This window comes from Nelusetta ayraudi, unplaced genomic scaffold (genome assembly GCF_046127955.1).
Source record: "Nelusetta ayraudi isolate G7.1 ecotype Tasmania unplaced genomic scaffold, CSIRO-AGI_Nayr_v1 ptg000136l, whole genome shotgun sequence".
Taxonomy (NCBI): Eukaryota; Metazoa; Chordata; class Actinopteri; order Tetraodontiformes; family Monacanthidae; genus Nelusetta; species Nelusetta ayraudi.
In genome coordinates, this window is record NW_027466186.1 from 6,504,987 (window position 1) to 6,523,372 (window position 18,386).

The 18,386-nt window shown below is 47.5% G+C and overlaps 2 protein-coding genes across 4 annotated transcripts; both read right to left on the reverse strand.

The window, feature by feature from the left end:
• Positions 1–35: 35 nt before the first annotated feature.
• On the reverse strand, positions 36–5,600 carry LOC142879454 (uncharacterized). The gene is made up of 3 exons (XM_076012779.1): positions 5,023–5,600; positions 2,941–3,846; positions 36–2,878 (listed from the first exon to the last, which is right to left on the reverse strand). Exon 2 carries the CDS (start codon positions 3,830–3,832, stop codon positions 2,972–2,974), a length of 861 nt encoding a protein of 286 aa, XP_075868894.1. The 5' UTR covers positions 3,833–3,846; positions 5,023–5,600; the 3' UTR covers positions 36–2,878; positions 2,941–2,971.
• A 2,184-nt stretch (positions 5,601–7,784) lies between these two features.
• Positions 7,785–18,108, reverse strand: l3mbtl1b (L3MBTL histone methyl-lysine binding protein 1b). 3 transcript variants are annotated; one of them, XM_076012879.1, is made up of 22 exons: positions 17,676–18,108; positions 16,075–16,209; positions 15,629–15,824; positions 15,307–15,523; positions 15,085–15,214; positions 14,920–14,971; positions 14,691–14,785; positions 14,432–14,536; positions 14,183–14,318; positions 14,010–14,101; positions 13,592–13,743; positions 13,383–13,486; positions 13,032–13,117; positions 12,793–12,903; positions 12,603–12,717; positions 12,334–12,433; positions 11,679–11,873; positions 11,408–11,512; positions 11,230–11,294; positions 9,700–9,872; positions 9,368–9,430; positions 7,785–9,179 (listed from the first exon to the last, which is right to left on the reverse strand). In XM_076012879.1, the coding sequence occupies exons 2-22, from the start codon at positions 16,183–16,185 to the stop codon at positions 9,051–9,053; spliced, it is 2,532 nt and encodes an 843-aa protein (XP_075868994.1). In that variant the 5' UTR covers positions 16,186–16,209; positions 17,676–18,108; the 3' UTR covers positions 7,785–9,050. The 3 variants fall into 3 exon arrangements, with proteins under 3 accessions (XP_075868994.1, XP_075868992.1, XP_075868991.1); XM_076012877.1 differs by having other exon boundaries at positions 13,410–13,486; positions 17,568–17,685; XM_076012876.1 differs by having other exon boundaries at positions 17,568–17,685.
• Positions 18,109–18,386: the final 278 nt, after the last annotated feature.

Sequence of the window (18,386 nt, forward strand, 5' to 3'; positions counted from 1 at the left end):
GAAGAAGTGAGGTAGAGCAGCCAGCAGACCGGATGTCTCTTTGAAGAACTTTTTGGTTTATTAGCCATTTGTAAAACAGAAAATACACGTTTTTGGGGGGAGTGCACAGCACAGAAAACCAGAGCAGGTCAGTTGCAGGAAATTTCTACATGGCAGGTGAAGAAAGGTGATGGAACTCATTTCTCCCTAGTCAGAGCAGCAGTCTTGGCTTAATCCCTCTTTCCTGCTTGAACAGGTGAAGTCTTAAAAAAATAAAGAAAAATAGAGCCGGCATCTACAGGCGTCTTGAGTCAGCGGCATCTTTCACCCCGCAAAAACGTTGATCGCAGCTCCTCTCCCGTGTGAGGAACAATACTTTTCATGTGTCCTGAGTCAGCGCGTGGTTAAGCAGCTTACAGCCTCCTGTGCGTCTGCTGCGATACGTTGCCACGCACGCGCACGCAAAACAGACGCGCGCTAATCTCAGAGGGGAGAAAAATTCAATTGGGTTACGTGCTCGGCCAAAAAACATAAAAAAAAAAAAAAAAAGGAACAATAAAAAAAAAGCAGTGTCGCTGAATTATGTAACAAAACTGACCAGTAACACACACGCGCGCGCACACGCACACACACTGGCGTAACATGAGAGACCCCCCAGATTGCTGGGACTCTTGTGTGGTTGTTCATCCTGCGGGTTTCCGTGTTGAAAATTGTGTCAGATTTAAACATCTGAATTTAATCTTGGTTTATGCCTTGTAAATCAACAAACAGGGGCAAAATGATTCCTGCGTCGAGCTCTCTTCTGCCCGGAGAACGCCAACAATAATCATGATAAAAAAAAAAATCTTTATTTGATGGCTTCAGCTGTTCGGATTTGCTTGCTTCTCTCCGTCCTGAGCAACGTCGCACTGCACTGGTTTGTCCTTGCGGTTTAGATTGTGTATCAAAACTAAATGTAAGACTTAAAGATTTAGTTTCTTCCTCTTGTGGATTTTTGTGGAAATTGAACTGGATAGTAGGAAGCAGGATTACAGGGTAAAGCGTGTAGGGCTTAAAAAAAAAAAAAAAAAAGATAGTGCAGAAGACTTTTCAAACGGTCTCCCAGCTGAAGGCGGCTCGTCCTCGAGCGGGCCGCCGCATTCCAGCGCATTAGTTGGAGCTCGCCGGGTGCCGGCGTCCACAGTCATCGCGAACGCAATGAAAATGATCTCGGGTAGCAGCTCTCAAATCTCCCTCGATGTGATCACATTAGAGCCGGCACTCGTGTGCGTGCGTGTGTGAGAGTGCGAGTGAGAGTGAGTGAGCGAGGAGGGAGAGCTGCTTTTCTGAGCAGTGAAAGTGTGAAAGAAGAAGTCGCAGGATTTCAGACACGCATCTCCCCGAATTCAAACCTCGTCTGATTGAACACGTGAAGACCCCCTGCAATCCCCCAGCAACCCCCCCTCTCTTTTCCAAAATTACTGTACACTTGGCTCTCTGTCGTCATCTGGATGGCAGCATCCCAGCAGGGCCCAAAACAACAAGGAAATACTCGGCGGTCCTGAGGCACCTATAAAACCCCCTCCAGACTGATCCCACCGTGTAATTAGAGGCTGGAGTTGTATAAATTCTGGGGGATAATTAAAATCCTGCACCCCTCACCTCCCCCGCCCGCTCAAACAAGCTTAATTAGAGCCGCTAGAACGTTTTACTCAGAATTGTTTCACTCTGTTTTTGGCTTCTTCTTTCTTTCTCTCTTTTTGTTGAACTGAAGCCGAGGCCAGAGCCATTTGAATAAAGCGTAGGAATCGAATGATGAAGTGAGAGCAGATGAAAGGTTGGGATGGTGGGAAGAGAGCGATCGAGCGAGCGAATGAGAGAGAGAGGGAGAGAGAGAGAGAGAGAGCAGCATTGAGGCTTCAGCGCTCAGTTGCGCTGCGTCAGGAATAACTCGCAAACACGTTTTGGCTCATTCGCAGAGTCTCTCTTTGCTCTTTTTTCCTTTTTGCGGCCGCCATCTGACTGGAACCCTTCGAGATGGTCACATCCGCAGAGAGGACCTGGACGGAACTGAGCTGCAGGCTGCAGGGATTTACTTAATTATTTTATTTTATTTTATTTTCTCCTCACATCCCATTGCAGTTGAAGAAACCCAAAAGTCTGATCCACATATATGTACAGAGCAACAGCTGGTATTTATAGCTATGGCTGTAGGTGGCGGGCGAGCGAGTGAGCGAGAGAGTGAGTGAGCGGGAGAGTGAGAGAGTGAGTGAGTGGAGTTTGGCCTGAGGTGCTTCTTTTTTTTGTTTACACCTAATGCCCATCGTCCCTCAAGATAAAGACAGATTACAGCCTTTGCAAGATTAGATAAAAGGTTCATTTGAGGCCTAATCCGGCTCATCCTCTTAACCAAAAACCTCTTCAGCAGGTAAATTTGGCGCCGTGCGTATCTGAAGCAAGAGGAGGAGGAGTGAGAGGCAAAGAGTGAGACACACCTCGACGTTTATTTGGAGCCGAGCCGCTTTCTTACGTCCTAATATGGTCAAACGGGCGCTGGCGTCAGGGTGGGTGAGATGAAGGAGTTGTCATCAAATGGCATTGGGAGTGCGGTGGGGTGCGTTGGGGGGGTGAGTCAGTGGACGGGGATGAGAGCACCCTTCGCAGGCTGGGGAGTGACTCAGAGCCGCTCGCAGGCACCAAGAACCAGCACACCGACAATAAAACCTTTCAACGCCTTTTTTTCTTTTTTTATTGACGATGAACAAACGCGTCCCAAGTCCGAGTTCAACACCAGAGAGTGACAGAGAGTGAGAGGAGTGACGTCCCAGGGTGTCCCGTCATGCATATTTAAGAAGGGGAGGAGGAGGAGTGGGAGCAGGGTGAGGAAGAGGAAGAGGAGGAGAAGGTTGAGATGGAGGAGGTAGAGGAGGAACGGGGGGAGAAGGAGGAGGAAGGGGAGGAGAAGGTTGAGATGGAGGAGAGGAGGAGGAGGAGGAGGAGGGGGGAGGAAGGCTCAGTGCTGCGGGTGCGAGGGCGTCCGCGTGTTGAAGTCGACTTCGCTCGAGTTGCTCGAGTTGCACGAGTCCGAGTGGAGGGACGGGCGCGGCGAGGGGGGTGAGGAGGAGGAGGAAGGGGAGGGGGAGGGGGAGTGGCGGCAGGGAGGGGAGGGGACGGGCTCCCCGTGGTGCAGGACCCGGGCCAGCAGGGTCGACCTCCCCCCCTCCCCCTCGCCTTCCTCCTCACCTCCCTCGGCCGGAGGCGACGGCGGCCCGTTGCTGATGTTGTAGATGTGTCCTCGTGGGAATGGGAGGGGCTGGGGGTGGGGGAGGGGGGGCGCATGGGCGGCAGCCGTGGCCCAGCATCCGCCCCCTTCCCCCCGCTCCTCCCCCTCTCCCTCCCCCCAGCCGTCCCCCCCCTCCCTGAGGTGGTCCAGGTCGTCGGGGCCGTGCAGGCGCCGCAGCAGCTCCAGGTCTCGGTTCTCGAAGAGCAGCGTGGCGGCGCAGATGAAGATGAAGAGGCCCACGCCCATCACCACCGGCCCGGCCAGCTTCATCCTCTCCACGTGGGAGCCGCCACGACCGCCGCCGCTACCGCCGCCTCCTCCCGCAAGCTTGTTGGATGCCGCCGCCGCCGCCGCGACATAGCCGGCCACCGCCACGGCCATGCCCACCAGGACCACCAGCACGCCCAGCAGCAGCCACACGCCCGGTGCCGAGCGCAGGGGCAGGCGGGTGTGGAAGGAGCGCCCCTTCCCGCTCAGGTGTCGGCGGCACGTCCGGAGGCAGCCAGGGGAAGAGGAGGAGCAGGAGGAGGAGGAGGAGGAGGGAGTGGGGGTGGGGGGGCCGCGCTCAGGGGGGCTGCTGGCTGCTGTCATCCTCTGGCTTCACACTGAGGAGGTGGTGGAGGGGCCGGGAGGGGGGCGGGGGGGGGGAGAAAACACAGGGGTTACACAAGGGATGCTTCACCAAACATCACCCCCCCCCCCCCAAACAGGAAATAGCAGCTTTAATAAGACACGTGGCCGCCTGCACGTTAATGACCCTGGCAGGCGGCAGCCTCCTCTGAACCCTCACTGAACTGGAACTACACCTCTGATTCACAGTAATGCCTGTTGTGTATATATATCTATGTATATATAAATATATAGATATAATGTATATCTATATCTATATATACACATCCTGAAATATGTGAATTTTGTCCTCCGCATTGACCCACCATCCCCCGAGGGAGCAGCGGGCAGCAGTGGTGCCACACCTGGGAATCATTGGGTTATCTAACCCCCCCCATTCCAATCCCAAATACTGAGTGCCAAGCCAGGAGGCAATGGGTCCCATTTTTACAGTCTTTGGTCTGACCCAGCTGGGGATTGAACCCACAACCTACTTGTCTTAGGTGGACACTACACCACTGATGTGGATACACTGTGTACACACACACACACACACACACACACACACACACACACACACACACACATACGTGTGTGTATAAACAGTATGTATATATATATGTGTGTGTAGATAGACATAGATATAGATACAGATATAGATATAAATATATAGAGATATAAAGCGACTCTCTTGGGAACTTGTGATACCCCCCTTACCACACACACGCTCTCTCTCTCTCTCTCTCTCTCTCTCACACACACACACACACACACACACACACACACTCAGTGCGGTTCGAAGAGAAACAAGTCCCCCATTAGCGCGTTACTTCATCCAGAGCAACTCGTGATGTTATTTCCCCCTCAGGGGGGAGGTGGAAGGGGGGGGGGGGGGGTCGCTCGAACACAACGGGTGATTCAACAGGACACGAGCCCCTCACCCACGCCCCCACCCACCTCCACCATCAAGCGTCCCCTCACGCATGCATCTTTAACGCCGTGTTTAATTTATGGGGCACGACGGCGCTGTTGCTGCTGACTCCAGTCTCTGCGCTTGCAGTACTTGAACGCAGCCACTATTATTTTTTTTAAAAAAAAAAGAAAGAAAGAAGAAGCAGAAGAAGAGAGAAAGAGAGAGCTCAACCCTGGACCGGGAGTCAGTTACTACTTGCCTCGTTTTGGACGTGACTCCGAAGCGGAAAGCGGCTCCTCGGCATTCTCACACAATAAATAAGTGCAGAGTTTGCGCTAATTCCTCCCACTCCTCCTGCTGCGCGTCCTCCTCCTCTTCTCCTTCTTCTTCTTCTTCTTCTTCTTCTTCTCCTTCTTCTTCTTCTTCTTCTTCCAAAGCCAGCAGCACTTTCCGACTCGCGGTCGGATCCCGCGACTTTTTACTCCCCTCCGCTAATTCCTTGTCAGATTAAGACGTTTCTCATCTCGTCCGGCTCCTCCGCAGTGTGAAGCGGCTGCCGCCTCGCAGGCAGCATGGAAAAATGAAGCCTCCATGGTAAACAGCGGTGCCAGTAAGAGAGGGAGAGGGAAAAAAAAAAGAAAAAGGAGAAAAAAAAAGTGGTGCAAAGCGGCTGGCTGCTCTCTGCGTCTCCGCGGTGCGGTGCCTGCCGACTGTGCGCCTCTGCAGCCCGTGTTTTGATTTGTCCCTGTGTGTGTGTGTGTGTGTGTGTGTGTGTGTGTGTGTGTGTGTGTGTGTGTGTGTGTGTGTGTGTGTGTGTAGAGGAGGAGGGGTCGTGGGAATATGTGGCTGGTGCTGGCCAGTCCCACGGTGAGCAGTTTATTCTTAGTGATGATCACCGAGCCTGAGTTTGCACTTTTTCTTTTCCCCTCCAAATGCAAGAGATTGTTCCGTCCGTCACGGCTTATTCTGGCTCACCAACCAAGACCAGGGCATTATCAAGACTAGAGACTTGATCGAGATCGAGACGAGACCAAGACATTTGGGGTTCGAGACGAAGACAAGTCCATCCATCCATTTCCCATACCCGCTTCTTCCCGAGCTCAGGGTCACGGGGTTCTGCCGGAGCCTCTCCAGCTGTCATAGGGCGAAGACAGGGTACATCGTGGACAAGTGGCCAGTTCATCGCAGGGCCACATAGAGACAAACAACCATTTGCACTCACACACACACACACACACACACACACCTTTAGAGTTTCCAAATCACTGCACGTGTCCGCCGTGTCGCCCAGTACTTTATCAAAGAAAAAATAACAACAAAACAGAAAAAAATGACCAGTATCTTTTTTTAAATTCAAGTATGCTTACGTTTCTTCTGCTTTTAGAAGAGAATAATTTAGGTGGGACCTTTGGAAAAATAATATACAAAGGACTCAGTGTGGAATCAGCATCAACAGTTACACACACAGACACACACACACACAGAAAGAGAGAAGGATCTGATCTTTCTGTAAATGCCAGTGTGGTCAAAGTCAGATTGAGGGAATGAGAATCTCTCTTGTATTCGTTCCTATTTTAAATGATTTTCCCCCACTTGTGGTCACCTGATGTTTGGCATGAGAGTTCTTACATAAAACAAAGTGAATCAATTTCCACACATTTTGGCTGAACGATGAGTCTCTGTGCCATAGACTTGAAGAAGTGCGAACAAATACTGCAGGATTTTCCCTCTGACGAGACTGCAGTAAAAACGCGCTGATCCAGAGGACTGAAGCGTTTGGTTTATTACAAGAAATGAGTCTTTTCTTGGCTGCCGACGTCCAGAGCGTGCCCTTGTTAACAGGGAGTGAGTGAGGCGCCAACAGTGTCACAAGCTGCTGAGAGCACCGACTTTAAACAAAAAGTGCAGTCAGGACCTCGATGCGGCTCCACTTTGTGCCTGTGTGAGTGACAACGGTACAGGAGGGCCAGACTCAGTCAGACACATACTGTCTGCTCTTAAAAACCTGCTGCGGTGATGCTTAACATTGGTCCCCATTGTTTTCATTCCCAACATTCTGGACAGTTTGCCAAAGCCGCTTTTTGATATTTAGCGTTTCACAAGGCTTAATGATTTAACGTGTGCATCGTTCCATCTAAAATAGATCACGTTCGTGCAAACAATGTATTAAAGGTATCATCAAAACTCACTACGAATTTAAAGAGGATTTTTGCGGCGTTTGCATGTTCTCCCTGTGTCTGCGTGGCTTCTCTCCCGGGTTCTCAAGCTTCCTCCCACACTCCAAAAACATGCATGCGAGGTGAATTGGAAACTCTAAATTGTCCATAGGTGTGTATGTGAGGGCGAATTGTGGTTTGTCTCAGTGGCCCTGCGATGAACTGGCAAATTGTCTAGGATGAACCCTGCCTTCACCCTATGACAGCTGGGAGAGGAAGGAAGTGGGTATTAAAAAAGGATGGATGGATGGATGGATTTTTGCTGTACACTGATATATCCCCATGATGACATTAGTGCAATATTAAGCATGAGTCTCTAAGCAGCACTTGTTAAAGTTTGATGTTATCAGATGTGATCAGTTAGACTAACTCATATATATATGTATACATATATATATATATATATATATATATATATATGTATATATATATATCCCGTATAGCTGCACTACTGCATTTTATTGGCTTTTACCATAGTTCTTCAAGCCATAGACCATTATCATTTTAAGCTATTGTTCAATAAATCAGTGCAGGATGGTTAAGTAAAAAAAAAATATGCCTTTTAATTTTTTTAATGGTCCTTGGCCAAGCAAAAGCCCAAAGCAGGACTTTAGTGACTTGTCATTTTTCTGAGCAGCTGTTTCCAAGACATCTTAAATAGAAAGCAGAACACTCAGCCAACATGTTTTTAACCAATGCATATTAGAAAACAGGGTTAAAAAAAAAAGTTAATACACTTAAAGACCACAAATTCAGATTTTTTTTTGTTTGTGGTAAATTGCGTAAGGCTGAATGAGGACAGCAGCTGGTGTGCATCTCATTTATTTTCACCCATTTCATCAAAGAGCCACAGTTACCTCAGAGCTTAAACAGCGTACCATAAATTAGAATACATAAATAAAGCTGTTTGTATATAAACAAATGCTGATGTACACATTCCAAGTTGCTGAAGTATGCATTGATTTACAAAGACACATTATTATCATTAATTTATTTTTTTTTTTTAAATCAAAGAATGAATTGAGGCTCATATTAATCAGTTCACTGACTGGTCCTGCTCTATAGACAAGTTGCATTACCAAGCAGAATTCAGATCTGGTCAGTATCCAGGACACTCTTTGTAACTGTATATTATTTACAGTGTGAGTGATGGAGGTTATTAGAATCAAATTTTTTTTTTTTTTTCAACATTCATAAATATGTGCCATCTCCCAACCTAAGAAAAAGCAGATAGAGAAGCAGGAAGAGAGCAGAGCTGGTTTCGTTTTCCTCTTTCCGCCCTCCAAATATTCCTCAAGTTTACATGTAGCCCTTTGCAACACTTGTCACACACACACACACACACACACACACACACACACACACACACACACACACACACACACACACACACACACACACACACACACACACACGGGCTGGTGGGAGGTGATGCCCTCCTTTCTCAAACAAACACTTTTGCCTGCGGGCCTGCACAGAGGTCCGCTTACGCCATCTAATGGAGAAATGCAGGACATGCACAGGACCACACAGGACTTCACATTTAAAAAAAAAAAAAAATCTCACCGCATATCGATTGTATTTTGCAGCATTTGAAAAATAAGAACAAAAAAAAAAAAATTCTTGCTAAAAACCAACACGTTTCACACAGCTTTGTTCCATCTGCTCTGAGCACCAGTACGTTTTAAATAAAACAAGAATTGCAACAAAACTGTGACAATGAAGGCAAAAAACTGTACATTGCTAAGATGCATTGAAGGTGCCTGTACATTTCTTTCTCCCCCCCGATTTAGTAAACAAACAAAATATAAATTGAGAAATCCTCTCGGTGTCGTGTAAAACTCTCTCAGGCTCCGTCTGTGCTGTCCATCATGGAGAGAAGAGGGCGTTGAGGCGCGCAGACCTTTTGAAAAAGGAAATCAATGGCTTCCACTCGTTTGTCACCTGCACCGCAATGCCTGATGGGTATTTTTCCCCCTCCTTCGGCCTCTGATTTTATCAAAAGTCTCCAGTCAAGTGTTGGTGAAACCGCACAGCAGGGGGCGCCACCGAGGAGAGCAAATGTCCTGTCTTACTCTTCGTCGGCGTTCTTCAACATCAGGATGGAGTTGTAGATTTTAAGGGCGGGTCCTAACTTGATTGACAGGATCTTGACTATGTCCGCTTGCGTTAGCAGCAGAAAAGCTTCACCGTCAATTTGCTGGATTGAAAGAAAAAAGTCAGAAAATGAGATGAAGTGTCGGTCATCCTTCAAACATTATTCAAAGAATTCAAGTGCAGCATGAAAATTACGTTCCAGCGTCAACAATTATTTACACGTTAAAGCACATGGTTAAAGTTTCATTAAGACGACATAATCACTCAACCACTTGGCAAGGGAGGCCTCACCTCTGTTTTAAATGTAGCAGCGTGCTCTTTGCATCCTGGAAGGCCTTTGACAAAACCGGCAACCTAATGAAAAAAAGACAAATGACTTGAAGCAGAAATAAATAAAAAAATAAGAAAAGCCACAGACATGCAGTCCAACACGCTGTTTTAATCAGTAAGTGTTTATCTGCTGCCGAGTTGTCCAGCGGCTGAACGAGAACCAGAGTTCTCTGAATAAATATTCGCCCCCTCCCCCCCCCCCATCCCCCGAACAACAAGTTGCCTTCATGGCGGCTCGGTGAAGGAGCAGCAGCAGCAGTGTCTTGCCCTTCACGTGCGCAAGCGTGTCTGACCTCCTCGGCGCTCCAGGCGGCCACCCTCTTGGCAGTCAGCCCCAGCACCTCCGGCAGCAGCTGGCAGTGCTTGTCCCAGCAGAGGGCCACCCGGTGTGGGGGAGAGGCCGAGATGCCCGGGGAGAAGACCGATTCGTGGAGGGCTTGCTGGAGAGAGATGGCTTCTGGGGAGGCTAAAGTAGGGGTGGAGGTCGGGACAAAGGAGGGATGAATTGTTTAGTGGGGGCTGACAGTGTGTTTTAATATCTTTTTTTAAATCATCTTTTTATTAGGAAAGGCAAATTTCCATTGCATACATTAATTACAAACTTAGTGATTCAAGGACATAAAGAAAATGAAACAGAGCAGAACTGGGCAGTGCACCACTTCAGAACATCCAAATATCACAAAAAATAAGGAGGATAGGTTTATACGTAGCAGAAGCACATTCAAATCAGATCTAACTGATTTTACGTACTCAGTCCATTTGGTCCAGATCTCATAGAACAGGGGTGCCCAATGCGTCGATATTGTCGAATTGTCTCGTCTCATCGCGATCGACCGGTAGATCGCGATGAGACGAGACAATTTGAGTTTCTTTTTTTTCTTATTTTTACCCACAGCGATACTTGAGACACAGTTGGGACGGGCAAAACAGTTTTACTGTTGTTTTCTTTAAATACACACAAAACTCGCTGGGTTGTCGCGCGATCTTGCGATCCTCGCGTGAACCGATCGAGTCGGCGCATGAGACGTCTCGCTCGGAAAAGGCGTTTCAAAGCGCGCCGCAGCGCAGATCATGGGAGAAGCAGCTAGCAAAACGTCTGTGTTTTATTATTATTATTATTATTAATATTATTATTACTATTAATGTTGTAATTATTATCATCGCTATTATTATTATCATTGTATGTACTCGCATGTATGTTTATATGGGTATATATGCACTATCTGACAATTAGCTATGCAAATTTACGATCTGTTTTGTTCTCTTTTAACACAATAATTGTGTATTGTTGCCAGTTGCCTCCTCTACTCCTCTCTCTCTATCCCTCTCATCATCATCACCCCCCCCCCCACACACACCCTCTCTACTTTCCTCTCACCCCCCTATCGTTCCACCAAGAACATTATAATAAAACCACTGAAGAGGTAGCTCCTGAAACGACCCATGCTGCTCACACTCTCAAGATCTACCTCTGAGAATAAAATCTGTCAGCCATCATAGACATTCAGAGACACTTCTGCTTGTCATTATGGCCAGACCGGACAAAGGAAAGAAAAGAAGAAAAAAAACCGTCTGTGTTACACACACACACACACACACACACACACACACACACACACACACACACACACACACACACACACACACACACACACACACCCCTGAACCTACGTGCTGCGCAAGTTGAAAAAGTGTGAGCCTGTCATAGAACTTTTCTTTCTCAACTGTGAGAGAATAAGATATCTTCTCTTCTAACATATCTCATATGCAATGTCATTCCAATCATGATTTGTTGTTTTAATTCCATCTCAATTCCCACACACCTTTGCCGTCGCCAATCTCCTCTTTCACATAGTGCATCTTCAGGTATTTGGGAACGGGCGCCGTCCTGGAAACGACAACGGGAAATGGGAAAAAAAGAAGTTAGACATTCCACCTCTAACACGAGCCTTATGCCGTGACATAATGAGCACAGCTCCGTCTGATGTGTCGCGGCTGCACCGTTTGGGCCTCGGTCCATTGTGGCTCTGCTCAGTGCCGCCACCTGGTGGCTCGGGCTGACTCTTGCTTCCCGGCCGCTCGGCAGCTTCCTCTGCCCCCGGTTTCCTAGCAACACAGACATCCTGCTCTCAAATACGGGCAGCAAAGTTGGAGCTGCATGCAAAGCAGCGGCGGGGAGTTTTCCCAGGAGTGCTCGCGGCTTTTCAAAGAGCATCCACGCTGCTTTCCCGCGGACTGTCAGCCTCGCTCAAGTGTTCGCCGGTGTTCAAACCTGCTCTGGGACTCCTCGGCTCCCTCTTGGCGCTCCGGCGTCGAGGAGCTCTGCGCTGTGGCGTTTGCATTTTGGTCAGGGCGTCGCCCGCGAGGCTGTGGTCCGCAGAGAGCCAGGGGTCTCTCACCGCTCAGGCGGTCTGGCAGCAAGCCCTCCTTGTTCAGGTTGATCTCCGAGTATGGGCAGCTCACCTGACTGCAATCGCACACAAGCCCGAGCCATTTTAATGAGGCTGAAATTACGCTTTTCTCTTTTTTCCCACTCGCTAATAAACAATCCAACATGAAAATCAGCTAACTAGCACTTTAAAAGGCTCGAAACTCCCACACGCCAAACACATTTACACCGACAGCAGCCCACACAAGCAGAGAAAAAATATTCTGTTTTAGAACACAGAGACACTTGATTTTCCTCATTTTCATAGTCGCAACACAATTATAAAAATGAGAAAATGATAAACATAAAATGGGCTGCTGCATCAGCGATGGCTAGATGCAGAGATTATATTTAAATTAGTTTTAGTATTAAGAAAAAATAGCCATATTGTGTGGTTGAGGTTGAGGTTGAGGTGTTGGACTTACAACAATAATAATAAAAAATTCTGCAGGGAATAAAGCGCCATAAACCATCTCAACAAAGATGAGCTTTGACTGACGTGTAGTGAGTTCCGTAGCGAGGTCCTCGAATGTGTCCGACCCCGTTGCATCCTGGGGTGGGACACCCCTGTCCTGGCGCAGTTAGTGAGTCACTTGAGCCTGAAACGCACACGGAGACAAAACTATGCAAATGACTGCAGAGCCTCTCCAGCCTCAATTGATTATAGATTCCTCCCACTTCCAGCAGACTAAAATTCAACACATCCTCAAATTTTAGCATAAAACAAATGGGGCTTCGGAAACGCTGAGGCCAGTGGGTGTTTCTCACCATTCGGGTATTGCAGCGGGTGCCCTGTTTTCTGACACCATCCGACAGGGTGCAGGTCAGGGCAGTCAGTCTCCACCCAGTAGTCGTACTCTGAACTCCAGCCATCGAAATGGACCTAAAGGGGAATAGGCTGTTGAGCTCCAGGGCAGGAGACAGAAGAAGCCCAATGTGCCGGGGAGTCCAGTCATACCTTGAGCCGATGGTCCTCTGTGTCCACTATAGTGGCCACACGGATCAACATGGGGTTCCTCTTATCAACGGCCTCCACTTTCATCCCGATCTGGAAGCCATGTGGAGGCCGCTAATGACCAAAAGTCAGCCAAAGAGGAAGGGGGTGGGGATTAATTAATTTAAAGAAAATGATGATGTGACAGCATGTCATTTACAACCGTGAAAAAAGATGCATGTTTTTGTGTGCGATGTTCGTACCGGTTTGAAAGCCCGGGCAGGAGCAGCCTGAGTTCCCGTCTCCTCCAAATACTTCTCCCATGAGAAACTCTTTGGCTGCTTATATTCTGAAGAGATGGAACACAAACAGGTCCCACCTATTAGTCACAGCCAGCACTTTCAACTCATTTTACTCAGGATCTGGCAAAGGCATGCAATTTGCCATTTATTTACATGTAACTTAAAAGGCCTCATATTTTCTTAAAGCAGGTAAAGATACAAAAGGCTAATTTATAGTAATAAGTAACTTTAGCATCATTTGAAAAATTATTAAATCATCTTAACATTCTACACTATTGAGCTCTACAGTAGATTGAAGTAGTTGATACTGACCCACGTGTGTCTTGGTCTGTGTCTTACCAGCTGGTGTGGTCAGAGTCAACCCAATGTCTTCACAATACCCAACTGGATGGATGTACGGACTGCTGGCGTCACACCTTCACAAAAACATCTCACTGAGTTAGCAGGCAAAAACTCCCTCGGGAGCCTCGCAGAGATACACACTCGTTCGTTCGGTAACTAATTAGTAACTGGATGGTTACCAATAGTCATAAGTGTCGTCCCAGTTGTCAAAATGAATGAGCAGTCGATTGTCGACCACGGCGGAGATGGTGGCCACGCAGATCAGCGAAGGGTTCTTTCTGTCCACCGCCTCCAGTTTCATCCCAGCTCGGAATCCAGACGGAGTCACAGACTCGAGAGGAGAAAAACACAACGTTATTAATGAGCACACACACACACACACACACACACACACACACACACCCGCAGGCACGCACACGCGTGAGCACGCAGGCACACACACACACACACACACACACACACACACACACACACACACACACACACACACACACACACACACACACACACACACACACACACACACACACACACACACACAGGTCTAACCAACATACACTGACAGTCATCAAGACAAGGGATCGTGGGTCTACATACTGTGTTGAGGCTCTTGAACAGATGTTTTGGGGCAAGTTGACCTCTGCAGTTCTTTACGTACATGCTCCAATTGAACTCTCCGTCCTTGCAGCCTACGAGACACACACTCAGTCAGGGCAGTTGCTTATGACTGTTGACAGGTTACACGTCTGCGCACATGAGTTGAAGCATACCTTTAGGCAACAATAGCTTGTGTCCGTTCTTCTCACACCAGCCAGCTGGTTTCAGATCCCATGAGTCGGCGTTGGCCCAGAAGTCGTAGCATTCTGGGTAACCGTCAAAGTGAAGCCTCACTCTGTAACCTTGGATCTGAGAGGAGGGAGGAGGGGAGTGTGGTGGACAGGCGCACATTATTCAATGGGAGGGGTGCATGTGCAGCGCTGTGCAGAGCCAAATGAGACGCAGGTCACTTGCACACATACCTCTGCCACGGTGAGGACGCAGAACAGAGACGGGTGACAGGGGTCCAGCCCCTCCAGCTTCATCCCCACCTTAAAACTGTTCCTGCTTTGAGGAAATGACTGGTGCTGCAAATTGAGAAACCAAACATTGGTAAATGGTAAGGGAACTATTCTGTCTTTAATCAGATTAGTTCAAACCAATGAATTTATGGGATGACATCTAATTCAGGCAATATAAATAAATAAATAAAACTGAGCTGTGTTTAACAAGAAAAAGTACCTCTTTAAAAAGTTTCACAGGAGCAGCGACGGCCTTCTCTTCTTCCAAGTAAGCGGGCCAACTCCAGGCTCGTTTCTTATTGGGAGGGGCAGCGGCTGAGAGGAAGGAGAAAGCGCAAAACAGAAACCTGATTGTTATCATCAGGTATACTGGTAAAAGCCCTTTGTGCTTCTCATTGAAATGGTCACTATCATGGTGATGATTAGTGTCTGGCAGCAGTCTGACTAACCCAGTTTGGCAACTTTGCCACCTCTTCTGCCTTTGGTAGCTTTGGCTTTTTCCTACAAGATGTGGGAAAAAAGAAAATAGTAAGCATTTTTAGATAAATACTTTACTGGTGCAGACATTCAAAGGGAACAACGCTAGAGATAAATGCGGCAATGGTTCTTCTCACCTCTGGTTCTTCCTGATTTTCTTCCTCTTCATCTCCAGAATCCATATAGATCTTCCTCTTTTTGCGAACACGTTTTCCCAGACGCTCACCCTCGGCTGCTTGACTCTCCCGAGCTTCCCCTGGGGATGATCTGTAAGGACGGCAAATTGTTCCGTTTTGAACCAACAAAGTAATATTAAGAAAAAAGGGAAAACTTTTGCAATGATGTAACAGTTGTTTTACCTGCCACTGGACGGCTGAGCACAAACAGAGCTACAGAATCTCCCCTGAAAGGGAGCATCGTGGGGGACACGACCACCGCAGGCACGGCATCGAGACAACTCCACAGTCGTGGGGCCTTTGGCTGCCCCAGAGCCAACCTCGACGCTAGGACCAACCTCGACGCTGGGGCCCTCCATACTGGGGCCCTCCTCTAGAGACAGGAGTACAGGACCAGGACCTAGAAGACCCACATTAGAGAAACCGAATACTCATTTACACACAATGAGAAAAGCTGCATTTATCTTCAGTAAAAATGGCACACAGTTTAAACACTGTGTACTACCTTTAGCTTGTGACGATGCAGACTGACTCGGATTGGTTTGAGCTGCTTTTGTGCTGGTCTGGGACTGGCCCTCTGGTGGAGGAGTGGGAGTATGCGACTGCGCAGGGTCCAAGGTTTCGCTCTTAGGCTCTGCCTGTTGCCCTTTGACATCGAGGTCAGTTACAATCTCAAGAGTCCCAAACTCTGTCATGCGGAACTGAGAGACAGAAGCAAACATGAGTGGCGCAACCCTGAACATGAGGACAAGCTAAATAATCTGTTCAGCTTACTATGAAGGTTTCTATGAGGAAATGTTACGATTAAGGGGAAAATCTGTATTAAAATCTGTTATGACCAAACATTTCAGCTGTGTATTTGTTATGTGATCATGAGCATGTTTTTATTTTTGTTTTTTTGGAACACAACCAATGGATGTCATGGGACAAGAACTTGCATTGTTTTCCTACCCTAATATCACTGCCTGGTAGTGTTGCAATACCATCCTTCCAGTCCATGGCATTCATGATGTCAAACTCCGCTCCCTGGGATCGTCCATCACTGGGTGGAGTATCCGTCATCTCTACACTTTTGCTAGCTGTCCACTGCAAACAGCAAACAGTTGCTTAGAGACAGTCCAGTGCACCAACAACAGGCAGATGCTTAAGGGAGGAAGACCACTTCAATTGTGTGGTCCAGCATCTTCAATAATAGACTCTTCCCCTGAACAACATTAGGTGGTCCGTCTGCGTGTGTTTTTTTTTTTTATTATTATTATTTTTTTACCTACAGAGTGCCAACAACGACAGACGTCAAAACGCAATTTTTACCTGCACTTGTAAACAGCGTCAACCAGCATCACCACTAGATGGCGACTGTCTGTCGGCTTGCAGGATACACCATACACTTCGATTACAGACAAAACAGTCAATAATAATATTGTTTTGCTGGTCAACTAGCGGGGGAAAGCGTGCACAAACGGCCCCATTGGAGTGAACCTGCATCCTGATCATTGGCAAACATGAGAAAAAATGTCTCAACTTTAAGTTTACCACAGAAGTTCATCTTTTCCTTGTTTTAACACTATCTTCCAAAACCGGCCGTTTGTCTCCTTGTAAACAACGGAGGGTGTAGTTTGTATTGCACATTTGAAGAGAACACCGTTTTCTGCCATGATTGGTCAAACTTAACATCGTTTTAATCCGACTAAATTTGCGATATAACGTTTTAGTGTTGACGCATGTTCAACAAAGAATATTAGTGATCTTTTCAGTTTGAGCGGCGCTAACGGTCATGTAATAAATGGAACAAATGCCAGAGGTCAAATATATGGGTGAAGTTTGACTTTACGCTTGACGCCTCAATTTTATTCTAGCCATAAATAAAGTGTAAGAGCGCCCATGATTAGCATTCGGCTCGTACAAAATGGCGGAGCAATAGGAAGAGGCCACCGACACGTTTAAACTATGTAAATTACTAAAGTTGGTCATTTAAACAAATTGTGCAAGGCCGCTACTGGTCGAACAAAAGCAAGTGCTTGTGGTGAAATTTTCCGACTGAGTGTTTTCCTTCACCAGTGTCATTTTCTTCACTTTCCCCTTGTCACGGAATGTCAGGCAGCCAGGTTGCTAGGCTAGCGCTGACAAGAAGCTAACAGGCAGCTAGCTCTGTCCATTCGCCTGCACTGGGAATGACTGCTCCACTGCTAGCCATAGGTAGCATTGTAACTGGATGCAGCCAGCTAAGGACAATCTTCAATAAATAAGTTTCCCCGGGTAATAACAATGGGAAAATGATTTTTGCGTGGCGCAAATAAATCGAAAAACACCAAACACACGAGCGATAACGCCGCGCTAATGTTTTGAGGTTCAACCTTGTTGCTTGAATAATTTCTTCAATAGAAACTTGAAAAAACGATTTATTCTCGCCGTTTCAAATCTGAGCGAAAATGAGGCGAACTCACCCCTGCGAGGAAGGCGACGGCCGCTTTTGTCATGCCTCGCCACTGTTAACGCCAATAAATTAGTATTAACGGTCGTATTGTTTGGAGAAAAAAAAATGTGGAACTCACCTCGTTTCTGTTTTAACTCTTATTTAGAGCTGGATATGAGGATGCGCATGCGTGCAAGATGCGCTGCCTGACAACTTTGGGTCTCCGAAAAGTTCAGTTTACTATTGTCGGTCAATTCCAGGTAGTTTGTGTTCGGAGCACGCTCGCAGCGGAGTGTAGCTGTCGCTACGGCGAATTATTGATGATTGATCGGAGCGCGGGTCGCCCCTTTCCGCTGGAATTAGCCCGACAAGTATTCCCCCTCGCTGAAGTACGAGTGAGTGTGAGCGTGGACGCAGCGCAGGAACCGCAGCGTTCCCCTCTGGCCCTACCGGTTCTTTGCCCCCCCTCACTTTCAAAACCTCATTAAGGCAACTGAACGCCAGATTACTGACGTTAAGAAAAAAAAGAAAAGAAAAACACACACACTCACACACATCCCGTCATGCACTCGGTGCTGACCGTCTTATTGTAAACCACCCATGGTCTTTAAAACACCAACCCCCCCTCCCCTTAACCCAAAGTAACAATCAAATAGCATTAGATCTCGACGCGAAAAGAATCTTGGCAAATGAGTTTTCTTCCCCCCACCCTGTAAGATTACTATTTGTTGACTTGCGCCAACGGGAATCTTATAGAAACAACAGCGTCAAAACAAACCGGAGGACGTGATCGCACATATACCGGGCATTCCCGCAATCAAACGCCACACCACGACACGTACAATATGCG

Coding starts and splice junctions, on each gene's coding strand:
- LOC142879454 (XM_076012779.1), bottom strand. CDS start 3,832: ATGACAGCAGCCAGCAGCCCCCCTGAGCGCGGCCCCCCCACCCCCACT.
- l3mbtl1b (XM_076012876.1), bottom strand. CDS start 17,600: ATGACAAAAGCGGCCGTCGCCTTCCTCGCAGGG. Junction 14,972..15,084: donor AAAATCAGGAAGAACCAGAG/GTGAGAAGAACC, acceptor CACATCTTGTAG/GAAAAAGCCAAAGCTACCAA. Junction 14,786..14,919: donor TGGCAAAGTTGCCAAACTGG/GTTAGTCAGACT, acceptor CCTTCCTCTCAG/CCGCTGCCCCTCCCAATAAG.